Below are 25,944 nucleotides of genomic sequence, written 5' to 3'. Positions count from 1 at the left end.
GTGTCCATAGATCTGTGAAGGCAGAGGGGCATGTTAGTGGGGTGGTGAAAAAGGCAAATGGGACACTTGCCTTTATCAATCGATTACAAAAGTAGGGAGGTCATGTTAGAGTTGTATAGAACCTTGGTGAGGCCATAGCTGGAGTACTGTGTGCAGTTCTGGTCGCCACATTATAGGAAGGATGAAATTGCACTGGAGGCGGTGCAGAGGAGATTCACCAGGATGTTGCCTGGGATGAAACATTTAAGTTATGAAGAAAGATTGGATAGACTTGGGTTGTTTTCGTTGAGCAGAGAAGACTGAGGGGCGACCTGATCGAGGTGTACAAGATCATGAGGGGCAAGGACAGGATGGATAGGGAGCAGTTGTTCCCTTTAGTTGAAGGGTCAGTCACGAGGGGACACAAGTTCAAGGTGAGGGGCAGGAGGTTTAGTGGGGGATGAGAGGGGAAACTTTTTTTGCGCTGCCTGGGAGGGTGGTAAAGGCAGGTTGCCTCACATCCTTTAAAAAGTACCTGGATGAGCAATTGGCACATCATAACATTCAAGGCTATGGGCCAAGTGCTGGCAAATGGGATTAGGTAGGTAGGTCAGGTGTTTCTCACGTGTCGGTGCAGACTCGATGGACCAAAGGGCCTCTTCTGCATTGTGTGATCTGGGGCACAACTTCCAAACTCCATGCTTAAAATGCAACAAAAGGTCTAACACTGACTGGCAATATCTGGCAGATTGAAATTCAGAGAGCATCATTAAAGCTAAAACACAATCAATGCTTTTACCTTCCTACCACAAGGAGTGGTTGAAGCCAATAATATAGATGCATTTAAAAGGGAGGCTTTTAAAAGGGAGAATGGAATAGTGGTTAATGCTGATAGAATTAGGTGAGGAAAGACGGGAAGAGCGGCGCATTGATGCTGGCTTGGACTGATTGGGCTGAATGGCCTGTTTCAGAGCTGTATACCCTATGTAATTTTACTTTACAGCAGGATGATCACAAAGTATTCCAATAGCGAACATTAAAGCTGCAAGGGTAGATTGGAAGGCAGGGAGTACAAAGGTTTCATACCTTCAGACCTTGAAAGTATAACAGTTCGATACCTTGAAAGCCTCAATCTGTACAAATCACGACAAATACTGCCACACCTGACACTGCCAAAACTGGTCTGAAGGGATCCATCAAGGAGGTATATGGGAGAGGTAATTGTCCCTAATTAAACCAATAAATTGCACAAATTGTTGGCCGGGTTTTATATGATAGTAGTAACTGAACTCCAAAAGTACCACCTGGACCCCTCCCTCTGGATTCTTACCTTCTCTTGATCTTTTCATTGAGAACTGTGGCGTGACATTAGTTGTCTCAATTTCTCTGCTCCTCTCACCCACTCTAACCTGTCTCTCTCTGAACTTGCTGCACTCCGTTCTCTCAGATCCAACCCTGACATCTGTTCTGATGATGCACTTTCAAAAACAGTTCCTCTGACATGTCTTCCTTCTTCCTCAACCGAGGTTTTCCACCCACGGTGCTTGACAGGGCCCTCAACCGTGTCCGGCCCATCTCCCTCGCATCCCCCCTCACACCTTCCTCTCCCTCCCAGAACCATGATAGGGTCCCCCTTGTCCTCACTTATCACCCCACCAGCCTCCACATACAAAGGATCATCCTCCACCATTTCCGCCAACTCCAGCATGATGCCACCACCAAACACATCTTCCCTTCACCCATCTGGCAGCATTCCACAGGGATCGTTCCCTCCATGACACCCTGGTCCACTCCACCATCACCCCCTACACCTCAACCCCCTCCCACGGCACCTTCCCATGCAACCGCAGAAGATGCAACACCTGCCCCTTTACTTCCCCTCTCCTCACCGTCAAAGGTCCCAAACACTCCTTTCAGGTGAAGTAGCATTTCAGTTGCACTTCCCTCAATTTAGTCTACTGCATTCGTTGCTCCCAATGCGGTTTCCACTACATTGGAGAGACCAAACGCAGACTGGGTGACCGCTTTGCAGAACACCTTCGGTCTGTCCACAAGCGTGACCCAGACCTCCCTGTCGCTTGCCATTTCAATACTCCACCATGCTCTCATGCCCACATGTCCGTCCTTGGCTTGCTGCAATGTTCCAGTGAAGCTCAACGCAAACTGGAGGAACAGCACCTCATCTTCCAACTAGGCACTTTACAGCCTTCCAGACTGAATATTGAGTTCAACAATTTTAGCTCATGAACTCTCTCCTCCATCCCTACCCCCTTTCCGATCCCCCCTTTTTTTTCCAATAATTTATATAGATTTTTCTTTTCCCACCTATTTCCATTATTTTTAAATATATTTCCATCCATTGTTTTATCGCTACCTTTTAGCTTATTTTGATCCCTTCCCTTCACCCCACCCCCACTAGGGCTATCTGTACCTTGCTTGTCCTGCTTTTTACCCTTAATTAGCACATTCCTTAGATAATATCATCACCTTCAACACCTCTTTGTCCTTTTGTCTATGACATCTTTTGGCTATCTCCACCAATCACTGGCCCTCTATCCAGCTCTACCTATCACACCCCCCACCCCCCTTAAAGCAGCTTATATTTCACCTCTTTTCTATTTTTACTTAGTTCTGTTGAAAAGTCATACGGACTCAAAACTTTAACAGTGTTCCTCTCCGCAGATGCTGCCAGACCTGCTGAGTTTTTCCAGGTATTTTTATTTTTGATTTGGATTTCCAGCTTCCGCAGTTTTTAGCTTTTATCCAAAAGTACTTGATTGGCTGTAAAGTTCTTTGGAGTGTTGAGCTTATTAAAGGTGTTATGTAAATTGCGTCTACCTGCCTGGAGTTAAAATTGAGCCCACAGTTTTCTGATTTGAGCTTAGAATGAAACAGAACAGACCTGAAACAAACTGGCATTTCGGAACTTGGTTCTGTGGGGATTAGGAATCTGCAAGTGGATTCATAAAAGTCATTAGATTTCTGAATTGCTCTGTATTTGCTGACTACCATGTGACTTTTATTGCTATGTACAAACACATTGCAGCTAGAGATCTGTCCTGATAGCATTGTTTGCATTTTGATGGCTGGCATTGTCTTTTGGTAGTTAAGGCCACGATGTTCCCTGGAGTGTGTTAATATTTGCATGATATTCCCAGTAACATGTAAACACTGGAACGATGTAATCGCTTGCTGATCAGGTGCCAAAATGGCAACTGAGCTAATAGTATGAGGGAGCAGCTCATCAAAATATACTCAAAGCAACTTTTCATGATTGTTACTGTAGAATGAAGCTTTCTGGTGGAACCATTAAATGTTAACAGAACAAGGTCAGGGTGGCTTTCACAAGCCCCCTATATCAATCCAAGTCTTCTGCTTGCTCCCTATATCTATAACTTTTCCTCTTCAAGCAACTCTCCAATTCAATTCAAGTATGCGCATCTATGTTCGCTGTTGGATTAACAACACCTATCCCCCCAGAGGTGCAGAGTGGCATAAGGATTTGCGATTGGTCTTCCCAAACTAGACAGCGAGACCCATCATGTCCATATAGACCCAGCATGTCCATACAGACCCAGCATCCAAAAATCTGTAGTTCAGCAGAAGAAAGGAATGGTGCTAAATTGGAGTAGGAAGGGGAGTCAGGAGTACAGTGGGTGGCAATATTAGGCACCTTGGCTTGTGCATTATCTAAAATATCTTAAGCTTCTCTTGCTGATAGGCAGGGAGTTCCTTCGTGACACTTCAGCTTACATCAGCAGATTGAGGTAGAATCATAGTGCAGCCTGATTCTGATTCTTCCCATCAGCAACAATACCAACACAGCCACGACAAAGCAGTACCGTACTCACCTTGCCTCAAAAATGCAGAACAATACCTCAAATCCAGGAAATTGCTCAAACTCTTCACCTGTTACTGCAACAAAAACAGAATTACCTGGAAAAACTCAGCAGGGCTGGCAGCATCGGCGGAGGAGAAAAGAGTTGAAGAAAAGAGTTGTTTTTACACCAGTTACTGCAACAGTTTGACTTTAATGACATGTTGGAGCCCTCAAAGTAAAGCTGGAGAATTTGGATAAGACATAAGAACTAGGAGCAGGAGTAGGCAGTTCAGCCCCTTGAGCCTGCCCCGCTATTCAATATCATGGCTGATCTCATTTCAGCCTCAACCCCAATTTCCCACCATTTCCCCATAACCTTCCAACCTGTTACTAATTAAAAACCTGTCCATCTTCTCAAATTTATTCGGCACCCTGGCATCCACTGGTCTGAGGTAATGAATTCCACAGATTCACGACCCTTTGAGAAAAGTAAATCCTCCTCATCTCGGATTTAAATCTACCACCCCTTAGCATAAAACTATGGCCTCTGGTTCAAGACAATCACATAGAATTTAAATGCACAAAAATGAGTCATTTATCCCAATAGGTTCGTGCTATTATTTATGCTCCACACAAGCCTCCTCCCACCTTACTTCATGTCACCCTTTCTCCCTCAAATACTTGTCTACTGGCCCCTTAAAAGATTTTGCGACTATTTGTCTCAAAACACTCCATGTGTTAAGAAATTTCACATTCTAATCACTCTGTCAATAAGTTATTTACAAATGGAAGACAGCAGATTTCCTTCTCTAAAGGACATTAGTGAACCAGATGGGTTTTTACAACAATCAACAATGGCTTCATGGTCATCATTAAACTTTTAATTCCAGATTTTTATCGAATTCAAATTCCACCATCTGCCATGGTGGGATTCAAACCCGGCTCCCCAGATTGCCAGTCCAGAGACAATACCACCACACCACCGCCTCTCCGGCACGTTTCACAATTGTACATAAGCGAACGTGCAACCGGTGAGCTGCACTACTCTCAGGACTTTGAGGTTTATTTGGCCTTCGGGCAGCACTGGCAGTCATCAGCGCCAGGCTTCGCAGGCAGCACCACATCACTTTTAGGGGGCTCACGGGCAGGTCTCTACCTACCAGACGAGCTGTAAGGCGGGGTGGCTATTCAACGACTACAGGGCGAGGGCTTTTTTGACAAAGGTAAGTGGTGGCCTCAGGCAAGGGAAGAGGCTGTAGGGTGAGGGCAGAACGGGAGAAGGGGGGTATCCCAGGGTGTGTGTAGGGGGGCAGATGTTGATCTGTGCAAGTGGCCTCAGGATGGTGAGGGCTGAGGAGACAGTCTTCAGAGGAGATGAGGCCAGATGGAAAAGTGAGGGTGTGTATGAGAGAGTGAATGGTGATGGCCCTTGAGCTGGCAGTGAGATGCCAGTGAATGTGTGATGGCCTTGTGACTGAGAGAGTTTAGAGTGATGAGATGGTTGCCTTACCCAGGCAGCACAGATGAGATCATTCACCCGTTTTCTCCAATGGATGGCTGATCTCATGTGCAGCTGGGGCACTGACCACCTCTGCCACCGCCTCCCAAGCCCGAGCGGTGAGATTGATGGGCCTCCTGTGGCCAGAGCAGGGGTACAGGCCATTGTGATGGGATTCCAATGGCATTCAGAAATCCAGAAGGCGTCCCAGGGATGTGTCACTGAATCGGGGTCGGGGGGGGTGCACTCTTCTTGAATTTTTTTGGGGCCATGTCTTCACCGGAGCTGTTGTGGGCTGCAAGCATTGAGAAGTGTGCACGCGTGGCTGCAGTTCAGAACTGCACCCTGTGAGGAAGCAGCAAGGCAACTGTGTGATGCACAAATTGGAGGCCGCCTGCCAGTGAGACAGTGTGTTTCCTGTGGCTGCATAATTAATGAGGCTGGAATGGGGCAATACGGTGCGAAAACCCACTATTGTGCCCAGCAGGCAAAACCACTTTTTCCCCGCCTGCTGCCACATTCTGTGCAAATCTGGGAGGATTCTGCCCTGAGGACATAGTTGGTCTGCCTCTTCCCTTTGACTGCTGAAACACACTGTAGACTTTCAGCATCATTCATACTTAGTATGGTAACTATGTTTACATTACAACGAAAGAAGAAAGCTCCCACTTAAATTGCTATTATAGCAATTTACGAGAACAACTAATTCCTTACCAGATTGGTAAGAAGTGCAGCAGTCAAGAAGTTCCTCTGTCCAAGTCAAAGCATTGCGAGAACAATAGCAACATAGTATGGAGGAGAAGAAAAATGCATTATTTATGCTTGCCATTGTTGACTGTTTTGAGTGTTGCAAAAGATCCACAAAGCAGTTGATCTTCTATTTGTAAGGAATATTTTCGCTGATACTATTCCCCAAGTATTAACCACTAATACTCTCTACCTCCTTTCACAAATCAGTTGAATATATTTAACATTAATATTTCTGTAAAAGCTTTGACTATTGATGACACCATTTATCATGGAATAGTTTAACATATGAAGAGAACCTGCCCTGTAGTTATTGAGTCTGTGGATAAGTGAATAAGTATCAGGAGTATAAACCTTCTAGTATTTCAGCACTCTTACAAAATCAGACTTGGAAACTAATGTCAAGTTATATTGTCCTGCCATTAAACAGTATATACAGAGCTGAAAGCCAAAGCAATTAAGTTTAAAATATGAAAATGGAATGGTTCCAAGCACTTAAGCTGTGATTGCAGCAACTGCCAAGAAAGACTCAAGAAATGTCTGCCTGTTCCTCCAACAAACTGGTAGCATGTGTAGTACAGGCACTCTCTGAAATAAAAACAAAAAAACTGCGGATGCTGGAAATCCAAAACAAAAACAGAATTACCTGGAAAAACTCAGCAGGTCCGGCAGCATCGGCGGAGAAGAAAAGAGTTGACGTTTCGAGTCCTCATGACCCTTCGACAGAACTTGAGTTCGAGTCCAGGAAAGAGCTGAAATATAAGCTGGTTTAAGGTGTGTGTGTGGGGGGCGGAGAGATAGAGAGACAGAGAGGTGGAGGGGGTTGGTGTGGTTGTAGCGACAAACAAGCAGTGATAGAAGCAGAATATCAAAAGATGTCAACAACAATAGTACAATAGAACACATAGGTGTTAAAGATAAAGTTGGTGATATTATCTAAACGAATGTGCTAATTAAGAATGGATGGTAGGGCACTCAAGGTATAGCTCTAGTAGGTTTTTTTTTTTATTTTATATAATGGAAATAGGTGGGAAAAGGAAAATCTTTATAATTTATTGGGAAAAAAAAAAGAGAAGGGGGAAACAGAAAGGGGGTGGGGATGGGGGAGGGGACTCACGACCTAAAGTTGTTGAATTCAATATTCAGTCCGGAAGGCTGTAAAGTCCCTAGTCGGAAGATGAGGTGTTGTTCCTCCAGTTTGCGTTGGGCTTCACTGGAACAATGCAGCAAGCCAAGGACAGACATGTGGGCAAGAGAGCAGGGTGGAGTGTTAAAATGGCAAGCGACAGGGAGGTTTGGGTCATTCTTGCGGACAGACCGCAGGTGTTCTGCAAAGCGGTCGCCCAGTTTACGTTTGGTCTCTCCAATGTAGAGGAGACCACATTGGGAGCAACGAATGCAGTAGACTAAGTTGGGGGAAATGCAAGTGAAATGCTGCTTCACTTGAAAGGAGTGTTTGGGTCCTTGGACGGTGAGGAGAGAGGAAGTGAAGGGGCAGGTGTTGCATCTTTTGCGTGGGCAAGGGGTTGTGCCATAGGAGGGGGTTGAGGAGTAGGGGGTGATGGAGAGACCATCACCAGCTCCACTATTTTAACTAGAGCGACTGTGTGTGTGTGTGTGTGTGTGTGTGTGTGTGTGTGTGTGTGTGTGTGCGTGCGCACACACGTGTGCACGATGACGTAGATTGTAAAAGAAAAGTTTTACTGTACAGAAATTTTGTTGCTATGCATTGCAATAGCAATGTGACTCTTTGCATCCAATAGCTCCTAACGCATTTATTTTGCCATATTTTTGTGCCCATCTCTCAATAGCGACTTCAGTACATCAATCCCCTGCTTTCCCTTTGGCTGTTGGTTTTCAGTGTCCATAAGACATGCTAGACTCTATTTTGTTGCACTCGACTGGCAATATGCATACATTTTTACTGTAAATCTCCACTCTGTAGGGAAGCACCACTATGAATAATACATCTAGAAGCATTTCATTTTTATGCTAAAATCAAGCACCTCAAAATTCACAAGAACATTTTTCACTTGAACAAGGAGGACTTACATTTATATAGCACCTTTTCACATTTCTCAGAAGCATCTCCAAGTGTTTCACGTATGATGAATTTTCTGAAACTCCATAACCATTATGTAGAGAAAAGTAGCAATAGCTTTGTTTAATGAGATAAACAATTAGTGCATTTTTTTGGCGGGTATTGTGTAGAAACAACCCGGTCATCTTCGCAGAGTCATCAAATCAAACTAAGAGCACCAGAATAAACAAATTTGACTATAATTAACACAAAGGATACCACTTCCAAAATTGCCACTGGCGTGTTTGCCTAGATTATGTGCTCAACTTGTGCTGCTTGACCACATGAGAGAAAGCATGCATGAGGCAGAGGTTACATTATTAGTACTTCTGCTGTGTAAATGTAAATATATCCTAAAACTTCAATGCATGGCCCGAAACTGGTCCATCTTCATTAGTGGCACATTTGTTTTAAGTTTGCACATTTGATTCTCCACAGACATCTATGAAAACGCAGGCAGAAATATCTGATATCGTAATGAGTTACCATTAAATGACAAGTTACTTTTTTGGACTGAAAGGGCGCTTTCCTCTATATTAGCTAAATAGACGCAGAAAAAATGTCCACGTGGGTGGCAGTATGCCGAACTAGTTAACTAAGCCAAACTGCTGAATCTTTAGGCATGTCTTAAACCATGCTCTGCAAATAAATGCAGTGCTGCAAATGGCAGTGCACTTTTTTTATTTGGAAACTAATAACCTTCTAATATTATACAACTGAGTCAGGCTCAAGCACTTTGTGACAAGAGACATGTAAATCAAACTACAGCGAGACATTAATAACTTGAACAGAAAGAGGCCAAGATTGTGGTGGGCTTTGTAAAGTAAATTGAACTCATTAGGTTAGGGAACCAGAAATTAATGAAGCTTAGCTTGGACAGTGGTAATGAGAGAGTGCGCATCTGAACTCAGGTTGCAGAGTTCTGGATAAATTGAAATTTGTAAAACATGACAGTTGGTTGGGAGGCTGATTAGAAGGGCATTAAGAAGTCAATCTTTAATCGATGAAGGCACAGATGGATGAATGAATGCAGCCAATTTGATCTCATCATTCCAGAATAGCTTCTGCTCTCTACAGCTTTTTAACATCTACCTCAAAAGGCAGAACCTTGGCATTACATCCTGTGCATAAGACAATGGGCCAGAATTTGCTGCCAAAGTAAGGGCGAATTTAATTTGCAAATTATGAACGTGTAAAGCACTCAGCAAACTGGGGAGAGAAAGAGAAGCACCTTGAATTCTAAACGGCCACAAGTTGCTGGATGATTGGGGCCGCTTCACTGTTAATCTTGCAAAAATAGCAGCTTGTCCTCAACAGAGATTATGTTTAGTTATAAAGGGCATTGGTGAGACCACATCTGGAGTACTGTGTACAGTGTGGGTCTCTTTATTTAAAGGATAGGAATGCATTGGAAACAGTCAGGGAAGGTTTACTAGACAAATACCTGGAATGGGTGGGTTATCTTATAAGGAAAGGTTGGACAGGCTAGGCTTGCATCCGCTGGATTTTTGAAGAGTAAGGCATCTTGTTTGAAACATAAGGGGTCTTGACAAGGTGGATGTGGGAAAGAAGTGGGAGAATCTAGAACTGGGGTCACTATTTAAAAATAAGGCATCATCCATTTAAGACAGCGATGAGGAGAACTTTTCTCTGCGGATAGTGGGAATTTGGAACTCTCTTCCTCAAATGGCAGTGGAAGCAGACTTTGAATATTTTTAAGGCAAAGGCAGATAGATTCTTGATAATCAAAGGGGTGAAAGCTAATTGGGGGTAGGCAGGGTGGAGTTAAGTTTACAATCAGATCAGCCATGACCTTATTGAATGACGGAGCAGGCTCGAGGGGCCAAATAGCCTACCTACTCCTGCTCCTAATTTGTATGTTTGTATAAGTTTTATGTTTTTATACTGTCACCAAGCTCTCCAACCAAGACAGAGAACCACTGAAACTGCAGAGGCCCTAGTCCAGCAAGTAGCAAATTGTTGTTAGAGATTTTTAAAATGTTAAATTTTATAATTTTTTTCTTAATTTTCCTCCCTTCATGAAACCTTTACCTCACTTTATTTCTTTTTCTGTAACTGCTTTGACTCTAATTTACCCCATTTCCTTGGTTTCTTCCTCAATCCTGAAATCACACTGGTTAAGGAGATAAACTGTCCCCTCATTCACTAACCTCCCAGGTGCCCCTTATTAATTCGCACTTCCACCAATCCAAAAACAAAATACTGCAATGCTGGAAATGTAGCAGAAAATATGTTTTCAAGTTGAAGGGGAGGGAATAAAGTCTGACTAAAAGGGCATGCTAGGAGATCTCCCACTCCAGAAAATTCAGGGCCAATTCCAGTGCAGCACTGGAACAGCTTAAAATATGGGTTCATATGCTGGGCTGGACTCTGAAGAAACATGAATGTGATCAACATGCAATAGACCACTAATTCCTACCCATTGCCTGGCTCACCTTCTTGAAACCACACTATTCTAGCTTGATTCCTTTGTTCCCCAATGAAATCAGTTCATCCCGAAAAAACGTGTATCTCAAGTGAACAATTACCTGCTCGTAAGTATGGCTCCACATTCTGTCCCCTCCTATTTATTGTCTATACACGGCCATTTGGTAATATTATCTGTAAGCATAGGATCAGGTTTCATATGTATGTTAAATGATACCCAGCTAAATTCCTTGCCTTCACCATTGACTCCAAAGCTATCTGGTTCTAGTTGACTAACATCAAGGTCTGGATGAGTCACAATTGACAAAAACGAAGTCATCCTTTCCGGTTTCTGCCAGCATCCATGACCCTTTACATCTGTCCTATCAACTTACTCAGCTGCTCACTCTTGCTAGCTCGGATGGCCCACAATGTCCACATCCAGTTTAATCTTGAGCTAATCTTTGTCTGTTGGAAACTAACTTTTTTCTACCACAGCAACATTTCCTATTTGCATTCCTTCCTTCCTCTGTCATAAAAATCCCAATCTGTCTTAAAGACTGATTTATTTTCTAACCAGCCTCATTGTATCTATTGTTTACAAAATTCAATTGATCCAAAACTCTGAAACCCTGGCTCAGATCATGCACTCCCATTCGCACTCTCCATGCTAAGCCTTAAGATTGTTAGTGAAAAGGGAACTAGTAAGTTTCTTGCCCTTGCTTAAAAAAATCCCACCACAGCCCTGAAAAACTCAGCAGGCCTGGCATTTTGTTTTTATTTTATGTATTCTCTGACTCTGGATCACAAAGTTCCAATTCGATTCCACCTCTCATTAGCCAAGACTGCAGTAAAACTGACAACAGCTAGTATGGCAGACTTGCAAAGCAAAACCCGATCCTGCTTTCACCGAACATACATTTGAGCACTTTGCAACAGAGGCCACTGAACAGGATTCAGACGTAGGAACTCTGGCAGATCATTTTTCTGCTCCCTGGCTCAGAGTATTAAGATCAATTCTAGCAAGGCAAACTCCTGCCCCTGAAACCAGCTAATTTAGCAGCGAATCAAGCCTGGGACTTTCTGGTCTATATGACATAGTGCCAGGTAGAAAATGTAATGCATTTAAACCACAAACCCATTGAAGGAAATATGAGAAATATTTTCTTAAATCTCATCATAACTGAATTTTGAAACAACTCAACTTTTACCTGGTGTCTCTGGGTACCATATCAAAATACCACAATGAACCACACTGAAAACTACAAACAACCAAAGGAAAAAAGACTATTGTTTAGTAGTATTTCTCTTCCCCTCCAAAAATACTTCTTCAAACTTCATTCTTGCAATTTGGCACCACTAACAAGGTCTGCAATTATTGCAGAATGCTTGTCACCATTAAGCAGGTGGTTGAGAACCACCTCTTTGAACCATAACTTGACTAAAAATATTCCCAGGTTGTTATCTTTACCCAAGAGAAAATGGGTCTCAAGGGTGAAAAATAAAATATAAATAGGAATGCTAGATGATGCACTTTTAAACATGTAAGCAGGCCAATCACTACGCAGTAGTCAGGCCTCAGCTACAGTCCTTCATAAAATAGATACAGATGAGGTACGCCATTGGGCCCATTTTACAATAGCCATCCAGCAAGACAGGCAATGATCACAGTTCCAAGAATACATGAGATAACAGCAGGTTTCCCTTTTGAGGGGGAAGTAAGTGGAACTCTGCTTATTAGAGCAATGCTGTGCAATTTGCAAAACCACACAATGTTAGCAAATATACTACATAATTAGTATATGTATTAGTATTTAGTAAAATTAGTTAGAAAGCAGCAACTGGATCTTTTCCTTTGCATGTGGATGGCATCTAGCTTTTAATTGTTTAACAACTGGGGTGCAAAATATCAGAACACTATCCTTCCTAAAAAAAAAAGATTCAGGTGAAGATTTAAGTTGAAATGTACCACAGTTGTAAAATCAACTAGTTGTACAAACTTTAGGTGTCAATATGTTTTCACTCCTCAGTCAACATCACAAAAGACAGATCTTGTGACATGATAGACATGATGATCATTATTACATGTTAGTTTGACAGAGTTTGCTGTGCACAAACTGACTGTCACATTTCAGTGTTATAACAGTGACTACGTTTCAAAAAGTACTTCGTTGGCCGTAAAGCACTTTGGGATGTCCTGTCTCTCACCCCCTCCGCTGCCCCGCCTAATCTATGACATGCTTCTACTTCTTTAACCAAGTCCCTGTCCTAATAACCCATTTTGCAGCACAGAGTCAAATTTTGCTTGATGTCTATTCCATGAAGTGCCTTGGAATGTTTTACTATAATGACAGCACTATATAAAATACAAGTTGTTCTAGGATTATACCACTTGGCATGCCACACTTCCTTGTAGATGACCAAAGGGGTGCTGAAGGAGTTGTGTGTGCAGGTGCATAGTTCCAGGACAGATGCAAGTTAAAAATAGGAAATCAGGATAAATTTCATCTAAAAAGTGCTCTCTAATACGATCAGTTGTAAAGGTTATTGAGAAGCTTTTCTTAGCATTGGTCAGCATGACAAATGCAGTTAATTTAACTATCCTATTGCCTTTTTAAGTTCTGGCTTTCATCATATAAATACCATGGGAGAATGGAGGTGGTGCTATGAATGCACAAATTATACATGTGCGACACCATTTATACATACTTTTACAGTGGATACCTGAACAGTGATCAGTAGTGAAAACCATGGTTGATATTTCCCCTCCATAGCTCAGGTGCACTGAGAACATGCGAGGAGGGAACAAAACTTCTGTTGACTATGAAAACTAGATTACATCTGCCCAAGAATAGCATGAGTAAACAAAACGAAGCTTCCCACTCTCTTGCTCTTCCGCTCAATAACCAGTTTATACGGTGGGCACCTTCTGATCAATTTCATAGTTAAAAAGTACAACTCCTGTAAAATTTAGAAGCACTTTTTCTGCAACCGATTCCAAGAAGCATAATCAAAAGGAACTTTAGCCTTAGCCCTTTACTTACAGGTTCTGTTCTTTAATCCATTAACTAAAGAGGCTTAATAAAACGATATTTTAAGAAAGATAGAATTTAACTTGAAAAATTTAGACTATTTTTTGCCTCCTTTCAAAGTTTTGCCCCTCCTTTTTCTTATGCCATTGCCTTTGTTGGGATGCAGCTTTACTGATGGTCACTATCCAGGAACTTGCCACTCTTAAATGTAACTAGCGAAAGTTGCCAGGCCAATTTACCAAAAGGGCAATAGGGCGAGCTTCAATTAGCTTTTAGAAACATACGCGCATAGATTTTCAAAGCCAGTTACCAGTCAATAATCAGGTACAGGAACCCTTGCTGGTGTTTCCCTGCCTGAGTCAGAGTACCACCATTCCCCCACCTCCATCATCCAGGCTGAGATCAATTAACTCAGCAGAGACTAGGAGGAGCATCACAGCTAAGGCCACATTAATACAGATACCCTGCCAACACGGATCTCTGGACAGCAATTAAGACCAGCAACCCCAAAAAACAAGTTTCTCTTCCCTAGCCCTGGAGGGCTGACGTCTTTCAAAACGCTCGCACATTCAACTTCGCTCAATCAACTTAGTGATCAGTGACTGAAATCGATACCTTGCAGTTCTGTACAGCTCAGTTACCCTATTGTCTTAACCATGGTGGAAACCCAAAACTTGTAATCTGCAATATAGTAAATACAGCTCGCGCCCTGCTACACCAAACTGTTAAAATGAGTGAAATACTTTCTACACGAAAACAAAATTAAATGATTTTAATTATTTATTACTAAATTTTTTTTTACGAGTAAGTTTAAGTTCTGGAAAATTCTGTGTGCACTGTGTGGGTAAGTGTGTGTGTGTGTGTGTGACTGCTGTTCTGGGTCTGGTATGCGTTATCAGCTGTACTGGATATAAAAAGAAACGCTGCTGCGCGGTGCATGGAGAAGGAGACGAAACTTAAATAAGCCTCACTTACCGCGGTGGAACCGGACTGGCTTGCAATAAAGACTTTGATAACCATGATTTCTCTCAGCGATTGACCCCAGAAAAAAGAGCAAAAAAAAAAGACGAGGCAAGAATGTCTGCAATGATCCCCGACCTTCTCAGCTCCCACCCATGCACAAAAAGCAGCTTCAGCGCACCACAAGGCAGCACAGTTGCGCAAAAGCCAGCGAAGTCCGCCTGGGAGACCTAAGGCCCACCCCTCTAACGCGCATTGATTGGCTACGAGGGGCTTCAATGGCGCTGCACCAATGGTAGGAGGGCTCATGATTGGTCGATCGACCCGTCAATCATTATACCCTCCCCGGGTGTGAGTGGCGCACCCTCCCTACATGGCAAGTGAACGGGACGAACCAATGAGATTGTAGGACGGCAAACTGCAGCGGTTTAGTTTGCACATGTTTAGAAGTTAAACATTAATTTTAATCATTTTAAATGCCTGTATTTTGTCCTTGCATAGTGAAAACTAAAATACAGAGTACTCAACTATTTACCTTATCGATAGAAAATAGCAGCAGCAATTTCCTTTCCACTCCGTAAATGGGGCTTGTGTGGGAATGGTCAGATTGACAAGTCAAGATATATGAAAAATAAATCCGCCACTGCTAAATATGCAAACTATAAACAAAAATTACTGTATTTTTACAGCAGGTGAGCTAGTTGACCAGGAAGGTTAGCTATAAACTGAGGTGGAAAGAGAAAATGCCACAGAGAACTTGTAGATCAATAAAATTGTTAAAATGGAGATTGTAAAGGTGCAGGATGTATAGATAACTACTTCACATTTTAGGGCACTGTAGACAGCTAAAGAAGCTTGACACCATCCAGGACAAAGCAGTTGCTTGATTGGCACCCCATCCACAAACATACATTCTCTCTACCACTGACACACAGTGGCAGCAGTGTGTACCATCTACAAGATGCACTGCAGGAACTCACCCAGGGTCCTTAGGCAGCACCTTCCAAACCCACGACCACTATCATGTAGAAGGACAAGGGCAGCAGAAATGCGCACACCACTACCTGGAGGATCCCCCCCCCAATGGGGCTAAGGACCGATACATCCCCTGGACCTGATGGGTTGCATCGCAGGATATTAAAGGAAGTAGCTACAGAGATAGTGGATGCACTGGTAGTAATCTTCCAAGTACCCTTAGATTTTGGAAAAGTCTCAGAGGATTGGAAAACTGCCACATTTACTCAAAAGGGAGTGAGACAAAAACAGGTAACTATAGGCCAAAATAAAAGCAAAATACTGGGATGCTGGAAATCTGAAACAAAAACAAAAATTGCTGGAAAAACTCAGCAGGTCTGACAGCATCTGTGGAGAGAAAGACAGAGTTAACATTTTGAGTCCAGATGACTCTACTTCAGAACTAAAGAGAAGTAGAAATGTGGTGAAATATATACTGTTTAAGGCGGGGTGGGACAGGTGAAGCTGAATAGGAGACCAGCGATAGGTGGAGGCAAAGGAAAGATTGCAAAAGATGTCATAAACAAAAGGTCGAAGGAGTATTGATGGTGGTGACACTGGCTAAAGGAGGTGCTAATGGAGACATTAAGAGTAGAAAGTAGGATGAGCAAGTGACAGATGGCCCTAGTAAGGTTGAGGTGGGGTGGGGGGAGGGGATGATGTGGGAGAAAAGGTCAAAACAGGCTAAAAGGTGGGGATAAAACAATGAATGGAAATACATTTTAAAAATAATAATAGAAATAGGTGGGGAAAAAATGTGTATATACAAAAATTTAAAAGTAAATATTTGAAAAGGGGATCAAAAAGGGGTGAGGATGGAGGAAAGAATTCATGATCTGAAGTTGTTGAACTCAATGTTAAGTCTGGAAGGCTGGAAAGTGCCTAACCGGAAGATGAGGTGCTGTTCCTCCAGTTTTCATTGAGCTTCACTAGAACTTTGCAACAGGCCAAGGACAGACATGTGGGCATGAGAGCAGGGTGGTGTGTTGAAATGGCAAGCAACAGGAAGGTCTGGGTGATGCCTGCGGACAGGCCAAAGGTGTTCTGCAAAGCGGTCACCCAGTCTGCGTTTGGTCTCTCCAACGTAGAGGAGACCACATTGGGAGCAGTGAATGCAGTAGACTAAATTGAGGGAAGTGCAAGTGAAATGCTGCTTCACTTGAAAGGAGTGTTTGGGCCCTTGGACGGTGAGGAGGGAGGAAGTAAAGGGGCAGGTGTTGCACCTTCTGTGGTTGCAATGGGAAGGTGCCTTGGGAGGGGGTTGAGATGTAGGGGGTTGAGGTGTAGGGGGTGATGGAGGAGTGGACCAGGGTGTCCCGGAGGGAACAGTCCCAACAGAATGCCGACGGGGGGGGCGGGCGGTGGGGGGGGGTGGGGGGGGGGTGTGTGTGTGGGGGGTGTTGGTGAAGGGAAGATGTGTTGGTGGTGGCATCATGCTGGAGTTGGCAGAAATGGCGGAGGATGATCCTTTGAATGCGGAGGCTGGTGGGGTGATAAGTGAGGACAAGGGGGACCCTATCATGGTTCTGGGAGGGAGAGGAAGGTATGAGGGTGGATGCGGGAGATGGGCCAGATGTGGTTGAGGGCCCTGTCAACCACCGTGGGTGGAAAACCTCGGTTAAGGAAGAAGGAAGACATGTCAGAGGAACTGTTTTGGAAATTGGCATCATCAGAACAGATGCGACAGAGGCAAAGGAACTGAGAGAATGGGATGGAGTCCTTACAGGAAGCAGGGTGTGAGGAGCTGTAGTTGAGGAAGCTGTGGGAGTTGGTAGGCTTGTAATGAATATTGGTGGACAGTCTATCACCAGAAATTGAGACAGAGAGGTCAAGGAAGAGAAGGGAAGTGTCAGTGATGGACCATGTGAAAATGATGGAGGGATGGAAATTGGAAGCAAAATTAATAAATTTTTCCAGGTCCAGAGCATGAAGCGGCACCGAAGCAGTCATCGATGTACCAGAGAAAGAGTTGTGGGAGGGGGCCTGAGTAGGACTGGAACAAGGAATGTTCCACATACCCCATAAAGAGACAGGCATAACTGGGGCCCATATGGGTACCCATGGCCACACCTTTTATTTGGAGGAAGTGAGACAAGTTTAAGGAGAAGTTGTTCAGTGAGAGAACAAGTTCAGCCAGACGGAGGAGAGTGGTGGTGGATGGGGATTGTTCGGGCCGCTGTTCGAGGAAGAAGCGGAGAGCCCTCAGACTATTCCGGTGGGGGATGGAAGTTTAGAGGGATTGGACATCCATGGTGAAGAGGAGGCGATTGGAGCCAGGGAACTGGAAATTGTTGATATGATGTAGGGCGTCAGAGGAATCATGGATGTAGGTGGGAAGAAACTGGACAAGGGGAGAGAGAATGGAGTCAAGATAGCAAGAAATGAGTTCCATACGGCAGGAACAGGCTGAGACGATGGGTCTGCCGGGATAGTCCTGTTTGTGGATTTTGCTTAGGTGGTAGAAGCTGGTAGAAGGAGGTAGAAGTGGTGTACTGTTGATGGCTGAGTTGGTGAGAGAGAGTGCGTGGAAGACAGCTTGAGTGCATGTGGTGACCTAGGCAAGGGGAACCTTGGATGGAGAGTTCGAAACCCTGGAGATGAACCCTTGCGGAAGGCATCTGAGAGAAAGTGTTGGTTTGGGAGAAGATTTCAAAGCGAGTTCTTAGACAGTGAGATTGGAATCCCTCATGTGAAAGATGGAGTTCAGTGAGACTGGTTGGCTCAGTGTGACAAGCGTCTGAGGGGAGTTGAGAGATCCATCACTCCTGGTTGAGGCGGCATCTGTCACTTGGTTTCAGAGTGTGGTCTATCTGACCACAGGGTGCCTATTGGTATGTGGACTGTGTACTTACTGTTGACATTAAAGTATAAGATTGCTTTTGTAACTTGTATTATCCTTACAAATCTATCTTTTCTTGTTGAATCAATATTTTTTTGTTAGAAGTTCATCAGCTGACTTTGGTGACTCTGTTCAGGAGCTTCTCTCCATGTATCTAAACAAACAAATAAAAATTAGGATCTATCAAGCTGGGTTCCACCCTGGGATCAGGCTTGTCCAGGGGTAACCTCAGCTGGTGATCGTATCAACATTCACTTCCCTCATGCAAGACATTAATATATATTGTAAATAATTTGTGGCCCCAGCACTGATCCCTGTGGATATCCACTAGTTACAGGTTGCCATCCTGAAAATGCCCCCCTTATCCCAATTCTCTGTCTTGTATTATTTAGCCAATCTGCTATCCATGCTAATATACTACCCCCAACACCATAGGCTCTTATCTTGTTAAGTATCCTTATGTCGGTACCTTATCGAATGTCTTTCGGAAATCCAAATATAATACATCCACTGGTTCCCCTTTATCTATCCTGTTTGTTACCTCCTCAAAGAATTCTAATAAATTGTCAGGCATGATTTCCCCTTTATGAAGCCTTGCTGAGTCTGCTTGATTATATTATGTATCTCTAAATGCTTTACCATTTCATCCTTTATAATAGACTCTAACATTTTCCCAATGACAGATGTTAAGCTAACTGGCCTATAGTTAAGCCCATGGTATTTGACAGGGCCCTCAACCATGTCCGACCCATCTCCCGCATCTCTGCTCTTGCACCTTCCCCTTCTTCCCAGAGCCATGATAGGGTCCCCCTTGTCCTCACTTTTCACCCCACCAGGCTTTTAACACACCACCCTGCTCTCATGCCCACATGTTCATCTTTGGCCTGCTGCGATGTTCCAGTGAAGCTCAACGCAAACTGGAAGAACAGCATCTCATCTTCCAACTAGGCACTTTCCAGCCTTCCGGACTTAACATTGAGTTCAACAACTTCAGATCATGAACTCTCTCCTCCATCCCCACCCCCTTTCTGATCCCCCCTTTTCCAATAATTTATATATTTTTAACATATATATATATTTTTCTTTTCCCACCTACTTCTATTTCTATTATTTTTAAATGTATTTCCATTCATTGTTTTATCTCTACCTTTTAGCCCATTTCGATCCCTTCCCCCTACCGCACCCCCACTAGGGCTATCTGTAATTTTCTCGTCCTGCTTTCTACCCTTAATGTCACCATTAGCACATTCCATAGCTAATATCACCACCACCCTTTGTCCTCTTGTCTATGACATCTTTGGCAATCTCTTCTTTGCCTCCATCCATCACTGGCCCACTATCCAGCTCTACCTGTCTCACCCCCATCAACCAGCTTATATTTCATCTCATTTCTATTTTTCCTTAGTTCTGATGAAGAGTCATATGTACTCAAAACGTTAACTGTATTCCTCTCCTCAGATGCTATCAGGCCTGCTGAATTTTTCCAGCTTTTTTTGTTTTTGTTTCAGATTTCCAGCATCCGCAGTATTTTGCTTTTTATTATAACAGAACAACACTGTTTCCCATGCCCATAGCAAAGAGTTACAGACCTTCAGCCATCTCTTTGGACTTTCTTGCCTCTTGCAAACTGTTCTCACTTTAAATGCCCCCCTTATCCCAACTCTGTCTTCAAATAGTTAGCCAATCCTGATTTCTGCAGCTTTTGTCTCTTTAAATCTGAAGTTTGGAGTCTTTCTCTCTGCCCCTCACTCTTAACTTCACTTAACAAGACCTTTTACACCCCCACTGGATTTTTAGGGTTTTCCTTTGGTGAATCTGTTAAGTAGCCACTCTCCACGTAGCTAAATAAATAATTAAAAGTTAGGATCTATCAAGCTGGGTTCCACCCTGGGATCAGGCTTGTCCAGGGGTAACCTCAGCTGGGATCGTATCAACATTCACTTCCCTCATTCAAGAAATTTATATATTGTAAATAATTGTGGCCCCAGCACTGATCCCTGTGACTCTCCATTAGTTACAGATTGCCATCCTGAAAATGCCCCTCTTATCCCAACTCTCTGTCTTCTATTAGTTAGCCAATTCTGCTTTCTGCAGCTTTTGTCTCTTTAAATCTGAAGCTTGGAGCCTTTCTCTCTGCCCCTTGCTCCTAACTTCACTTTTCCCCTCTTCGACTCCCCCTGGATTTTTGGGGTTTTCCTTATCTTGGGATTGGCTATCTGCCCCCTTTGCTCCACTCTCTCCTCGAAGTGATGGGTGAACAGGACATGATGCAAGTTAGGATACATGTTGCAGAGTTTTGGATGAGTTGAAGTTTATTGAGGTGGGAGGTCAGTGAGGAGAGCATTGAAAGGTCACACCTAGAGGTAACAAAGGCATGGTGAAGGTTTCAACAGAAGCTGAGTTGAGCCAAGGGCAAGACAGCAAAATATCAATTTAATTGGAGGAATTTTCTGCTCTTCTGGGCATCAGACAAGCCAAGTGACATTTCAGAGGCAGTGGAGTTGCTGAGACAGCTAGTACACATGTCAAACCTGATGTGGTTTTAGATGACATCACTCTGGAGCACTTTTTGGAAGAGACAAATGTTTGATCCCTGGGGTAATGAAAGGCAACAGTGCTGGAGCAGAAAATCATTGAGGCGATTCAGTGTCTATAATTGGATAAATAGGAATGGAACCAGATGAAGGTAGTCCCATCCAGCTGGACAATTGAGGAGAGGTGTTGGAGAAGGATGGTGGTCGACAATGTCAAAGGATGGGAACTAGCTGACAAGTATGAGGAGGGATACTTCACCATGGTCACAGTCACATAGGATGTCATTGTGACTTTGATGAGCTCTGTTTCGGATTGTATGTGCATCTGCTGAAATGTTTGTGCAGAAGAGCTGAGATAGAAAGACTTGCATTTTATGGATGGCTCAGAGCACTTTACAACCAATGAAATACTTTTGAGTTGTAGTCACCATTGTAATATAGGAAATGTGGCAGCCAGTTCAAGCTCAGCACACTCCCACAAGCAACAATGTGATCACGACCAGATAATCTGTTTTTGTGATGTTAGTTGATGGATAAATACTGGCCAGAATAACTCCCCTGCTTTTCTTCAAAATAGTGCCACAGGATCTTTTACATCCACCTCAGAGTTCGGTTTACCTTCTCGCCTGAAAGATAACACCACCAAAAGTGCTACATCTCCCCTGAGTACTACACTGGAGCATCAGCCTAGACTGTTGTGCTCAAGTCCTGGAGTGGGCATTGAACCCACAACCTTCTGACTTAGAAGCAAGAGTGCTACCAACTGAGCATGGTTGAAACTGGGATGTATTGTAGCATAAGTTCAAGTAGCTTCAGATCAATGAACTTTGACTTCACAGTGCAAGTTGCTCAAATATTAATCAGAAAAGTGTATGTCTACTCAAAGCAGGGAGTTGGCAACTATGAGAGAATGCTCAAGTGCAGTGCTATGCTATCTGAAAGTTTTTCTGCCTTAATCTGGAATAAAATGCATGCAGTTCAGTCAGAATCTATGCAGATAAGGGCCATCAAAGCCATTGTTGGAGAACTTTAGCCTGCATCAGACATTTTTCTCTTTGGGCAGAATTTTACGACAGTGGGATTTTATGTTCCCGCTGTCGACAATGGTGTTTATAAACGGCCTGCCGCATTTTACAGCCCTGTCCCTGCCAAAACAGGGCCGTAGAATTTTGCCCTTTGTTCTTGTTTTGTGGGCAAAAAGGCTGCATTTATTTTCCATCCCTAGTTTCCCTGAGAAGGTGGTGGTGGACCTCCTCCTTGAACCACTGCATTTCTTGTGGTACTGTTTTTCCACCATGACTAGGCAAGGAATTTCAGATCGCGACCTAGTGGCAATGATGGAATGGTGCTATACGTCCAAGTCATGATGACTTGGAGGGCAAGTTGTTCTCATGACATTGCTGCTCTTGTCCTTCTCAGTAGTAGATGAGGGTCTGAGAAGTACTGTTGTAAGCTTGTCAACCTGCTGCCCCTCAAGCTGTGGAAATCCTATACCACATACTCAACATGTCAGTGATAGATGGGGTTGGATAACAATGTAAGAGGCAGGGCTGTTGATCAAGCAGATTGCTTTGTCTTGAGTAATATCGAACTTCGTGAGCGCTGTGTGACTGCGTAAGGAGTCAAGGTAAAGGAGGAGTATTCAATCACAACCTTGAGTTGAGCCTTATAGATTGTGGAAAGGCACTTAGGGAGTCAGGGGCTAATTAACTCATCACACAGTATCCAGTCTCCGTCCTCCTCTTGTAGTCACATTGTTCATATGGCTGATTCAGTTAAGATTCTGGTCACTAGTGAGAATCACTCCCATCCCACCCACTTTTAAAAAATGTATTATTTCATGGGATGTGGGTGTCACTGGCAAGGCCAGCATTTGTGGTCCATCCCCAATTGTTCTTGAACCGAGAGGCTTGCTAGGCTATTTTAGAAGGTGGTTAAGAGTCAACTGCATTGCTGTGGTCTGGAATTACATATAGGCCAAACCAGGTAAGGATGGCAGCTTTCCTTCCCTAAAGAGCATTAGTGAACCAGATGCATTTTTATGACAATCGATTCATGGTTAATATTACTGAGACTAGCTTTCAATACCAGATTTATTAATTGAATTTAAATGCCACCAGCTGCCATGGTGGGATTTGAACCCAAGTTCCCAGGGCATTAAGCTGGGCCTCTGGAATACTACTTCAGTGTCTCCCCCACCCACTGGAGTCAATCCTATCACAAAGAAAGATAATTGTGTTTGTTTGAAGCCAGTCATCTCAGCTCCAGGACATCGTGCAGAAGTTCCTCAGGGTAGTGTCCTAGGCCCAACCATCTTCAGCCTTTCCATCAATGACCTTCACTCCCACATAAGCTCAGAAATGGAGATGTTTAGTGATTGTTGCAGGGTTCAGATCTATTCTCAGATACTGAAACAGTCCGTGTCCATATGCAGCAAGACCTGGACAACATCCAGGTTTGAGTTGATAAGTGGCGAGTAACATTCGCACTACACAAGTGCCAGGCAATGACCATCTCCAACAAGAGAAAATCGAAGTATCTCCCCATGACATTCAATGGCATTACCATTGTTGAATCCCTCACGACCAATATCCTGGGGTTACCATCAAGCAGGAACTGAACTGGACTAGCCACATAAATACTATGGCTACAAGAGCAGGTCAGAGACTGGGAATTCTGTGGCGAGTAACTAACCTCCTGGCTCCCTAAAACCCGTCCACCACCTGCAAGGTAATAGTCAGGAGTGTGATGGAATACTCTCCACTTGCCTGAATTAGTGCAGCTCCAACAACAATCAAGAAGCTCGGCACCACCCAGGACAAAGCAGCTGCCCTTATCAGCACTCCATCTGAAACATTAATTCCCTCCACCACTGGCAAGCAGTGTTAGCAGCATGTACCATCTATAAACAGCCCTACAGAAATTCACCAAGCCTCTGTTGACTGAATCACAGAATTTTTACAGTGAGCAGCTTCCAAACGCACAATCTCTACCACCTAAAAAGACAAGGACACCAGACACCTGGGAACACCACCACCTAGAAGTTACTTGTACCTGGTTAGCAATAACCTGCTCATTGATGCACAGTTTAGGTTCCGTCAGGGCTATTTAATTCCTGACCTCATTACAGCCTTGGTTCAAACATGGACAAAAGAGCCGAACTCCAGAGGTGAGGTGAGAGTGACTGCCCTTGACATCAAGGCAGTATCCGACCGAGTGTGGCATCAAGGAGCCCTAACAAAACTGGAGTCAATGAGAATCAGGGGGAAAACTCTCCGCTGGTTGAAGTCATACCTAGCACAGAGGAAGATGGTTGTGATTGTTGGAGGTCAGTCATCTCAGCTCCAGGCTCCAGGACATCACTGCAGGAGCTCCTAAGGGTAGCGTTCTCGGCACGACCATCTTCAGTTGCTTCATCAATGACCTTCCTTGCATCACAAGGTTAGAAGTGGGAATGTTCGCTGAGGATTGCACAATGATCAGCACCATTCACGACTCCTCAGATACTGATGCAGTTCATGTCCAAATGCAGCAAGATCCAGACAATATCCAGGCTTGGGCTGACAAGTGGCAAGTAACATTCATGCCACACAAGTGCTAGGCAATGACCATCTCCAACAGAGACAATCTAACCATCACCCCTTGACGTTCAAGGGCATTACCATCACTGAATCAATATTCTGGGGGTTACCAATGACCATAAACTGAACTGGACTAGCCATATAAATACTGTGGCTACAAGAGCAGGTCAGAAGCTAGGAATCCTGTGACAAGTAACTCACCTCCTGACTCCCCAAAGCCTGTCCACCATCTACAGGGCACAAATCAGGAGTGTGATGGAATACTCCCCACTTGTCTGGATGAGTGCAGCTCCAAGATCACTTAAGAAGCTTGACACCATCCAGCACAAAGCAGCCCACTGGATTGGCACCACATCCACAAACATTCACTCCGATGCACAGTAGCAGCAGTGTGTACCATCTACAAGATGCATTGCAGGAATTCACCAAGACAGCACCTTCCAAACCCACGACCACTACCATCTAAAAGAACAAGGGCAGCAGATAGATGGGAACATCACTACCTGGAAGTTCTCCTCCAAGTCACTTACCATCCTGACTTGGAAATATAACGCCGCTCCTTCACTGTCGCTGAGTCAAAATCTTGCAACTCCCTCCCTAACAACACTAAGTGTACCTACACCATATGGACTCCAGCAGTTCAAGAAGGCAGCTTACTGCCACCTTCTCAAGGGCAACTAGGGATGGGCAATAAATGCTGGCACAGCCAGCAAAGTCCACATCCTGTGAATGAATTAAAAAAACACTTATCAGCCCAAATCTGAGTGTTGTCTGCATCCTGCTGCAGGCTGGTATGACCTGCTTTAATTAGAGGGATTATGGAAAGATCAGAATGGTGTAGAATTGGCAGTGAACAGTCCTATTCCAAGGATAAGATGGGCCTAAGCAACAGCTAGGAATTGTCAAAAGTAGGTTTACAGCTAAGTTTTGAACAGCCTTCTCAAAGTGATGAGGCAGATAGAAAAGCAGAGGGGTTTAGGAAGTGCTTTCCAGACCTCTAGGGAAATACTTGTTCATCGTACTGTCAGTAGAACTGGAGGAAAGATGGTCACGTCCCACCACACCGAACCCACCCCCCCCCCCCCCTTCTCTGACCTACATTGGTGTTGCTGATCCAACAACAGCTCAAATTTTACATTACCATCTGTGTGTTCTCATCGCTCCATGACCTCCTCCTTCCAGATACCAGAAACCTTCTGCAGTCCAACAACCCTCCTATATTTCTGCTTTCTTCCAGTGCTGAACTCTGATGAATCCCTGATTTCCTTTGCCCGATGATTGGTAGTTGCCTGGGCCCTAAGCTCTGGAATTCCTTCCCTAAACCTCTGCGCATTTTTACCTCGCTCTTCCATTATGGCACTTCTTAATGTTTCCAATCATGTTAGACAAAATTTTGGTCACCTTACCCTAATATTTTCTTATGTGATCAGGCA

At 43.9% G+C, this 25,944-nt stretch overlaps 1 protein-coding gene across 18 annotated transcripts in view; it reads right to left on the bottom strand.

Moving 5' to 3' along the window:
• sh3bgr (SH3 domain binding glutamate-rich protein) overlaps positions 1 to 14,777 on the bottom strand; it is a 43,960-nt gene extending 29,183 nt beyond the window's left edge. For 16 of the 18 annotated variants that reach the window (XM_041211722.1, XM_041211710.1, XM_041211708.1 and 13 more), the window contains exon 1: positions 14,559 to 14,772. Coding sequence is in view for 17 of the 18 variants with exons in the window: in XM_041211710.1 (XP_041067644.1) it covers positions 14,559 to 14,603 (45 nt within the window). In the remaining variant the exon portion in view is untranslated. Of the gene's footprint in view, positions 1 to 8,096; positions 8,203 to 14,558 lie in introns of all 18 variants that reach the window. The other 2 variants (XM_041211707.1, XM_041211706.1) reach the window with 2 other exon arrangements.
• Between the last annotated feature and the right edge of the window lie 11,167 nt (positions 14,778 to 25,944).

This window comes from Carcharodon carcharias, chromosome 18 (assembly GCF_017639515.1).
Source record: "Carcharodon carcharias isolate sCarCar2 chromosome 18, sCarCar2.pri, whole genome shotgun sequence".
Lineage (NCBI taxonomy): Eukaryota > Metazoa > Chordata > Chondrichthyes > Lamniformes > Lamnidae > Carcharodon > Carcharodon carcharias.
This window is presented reverse-complemented; position numbering and strand designations above follow the sequence as displayed.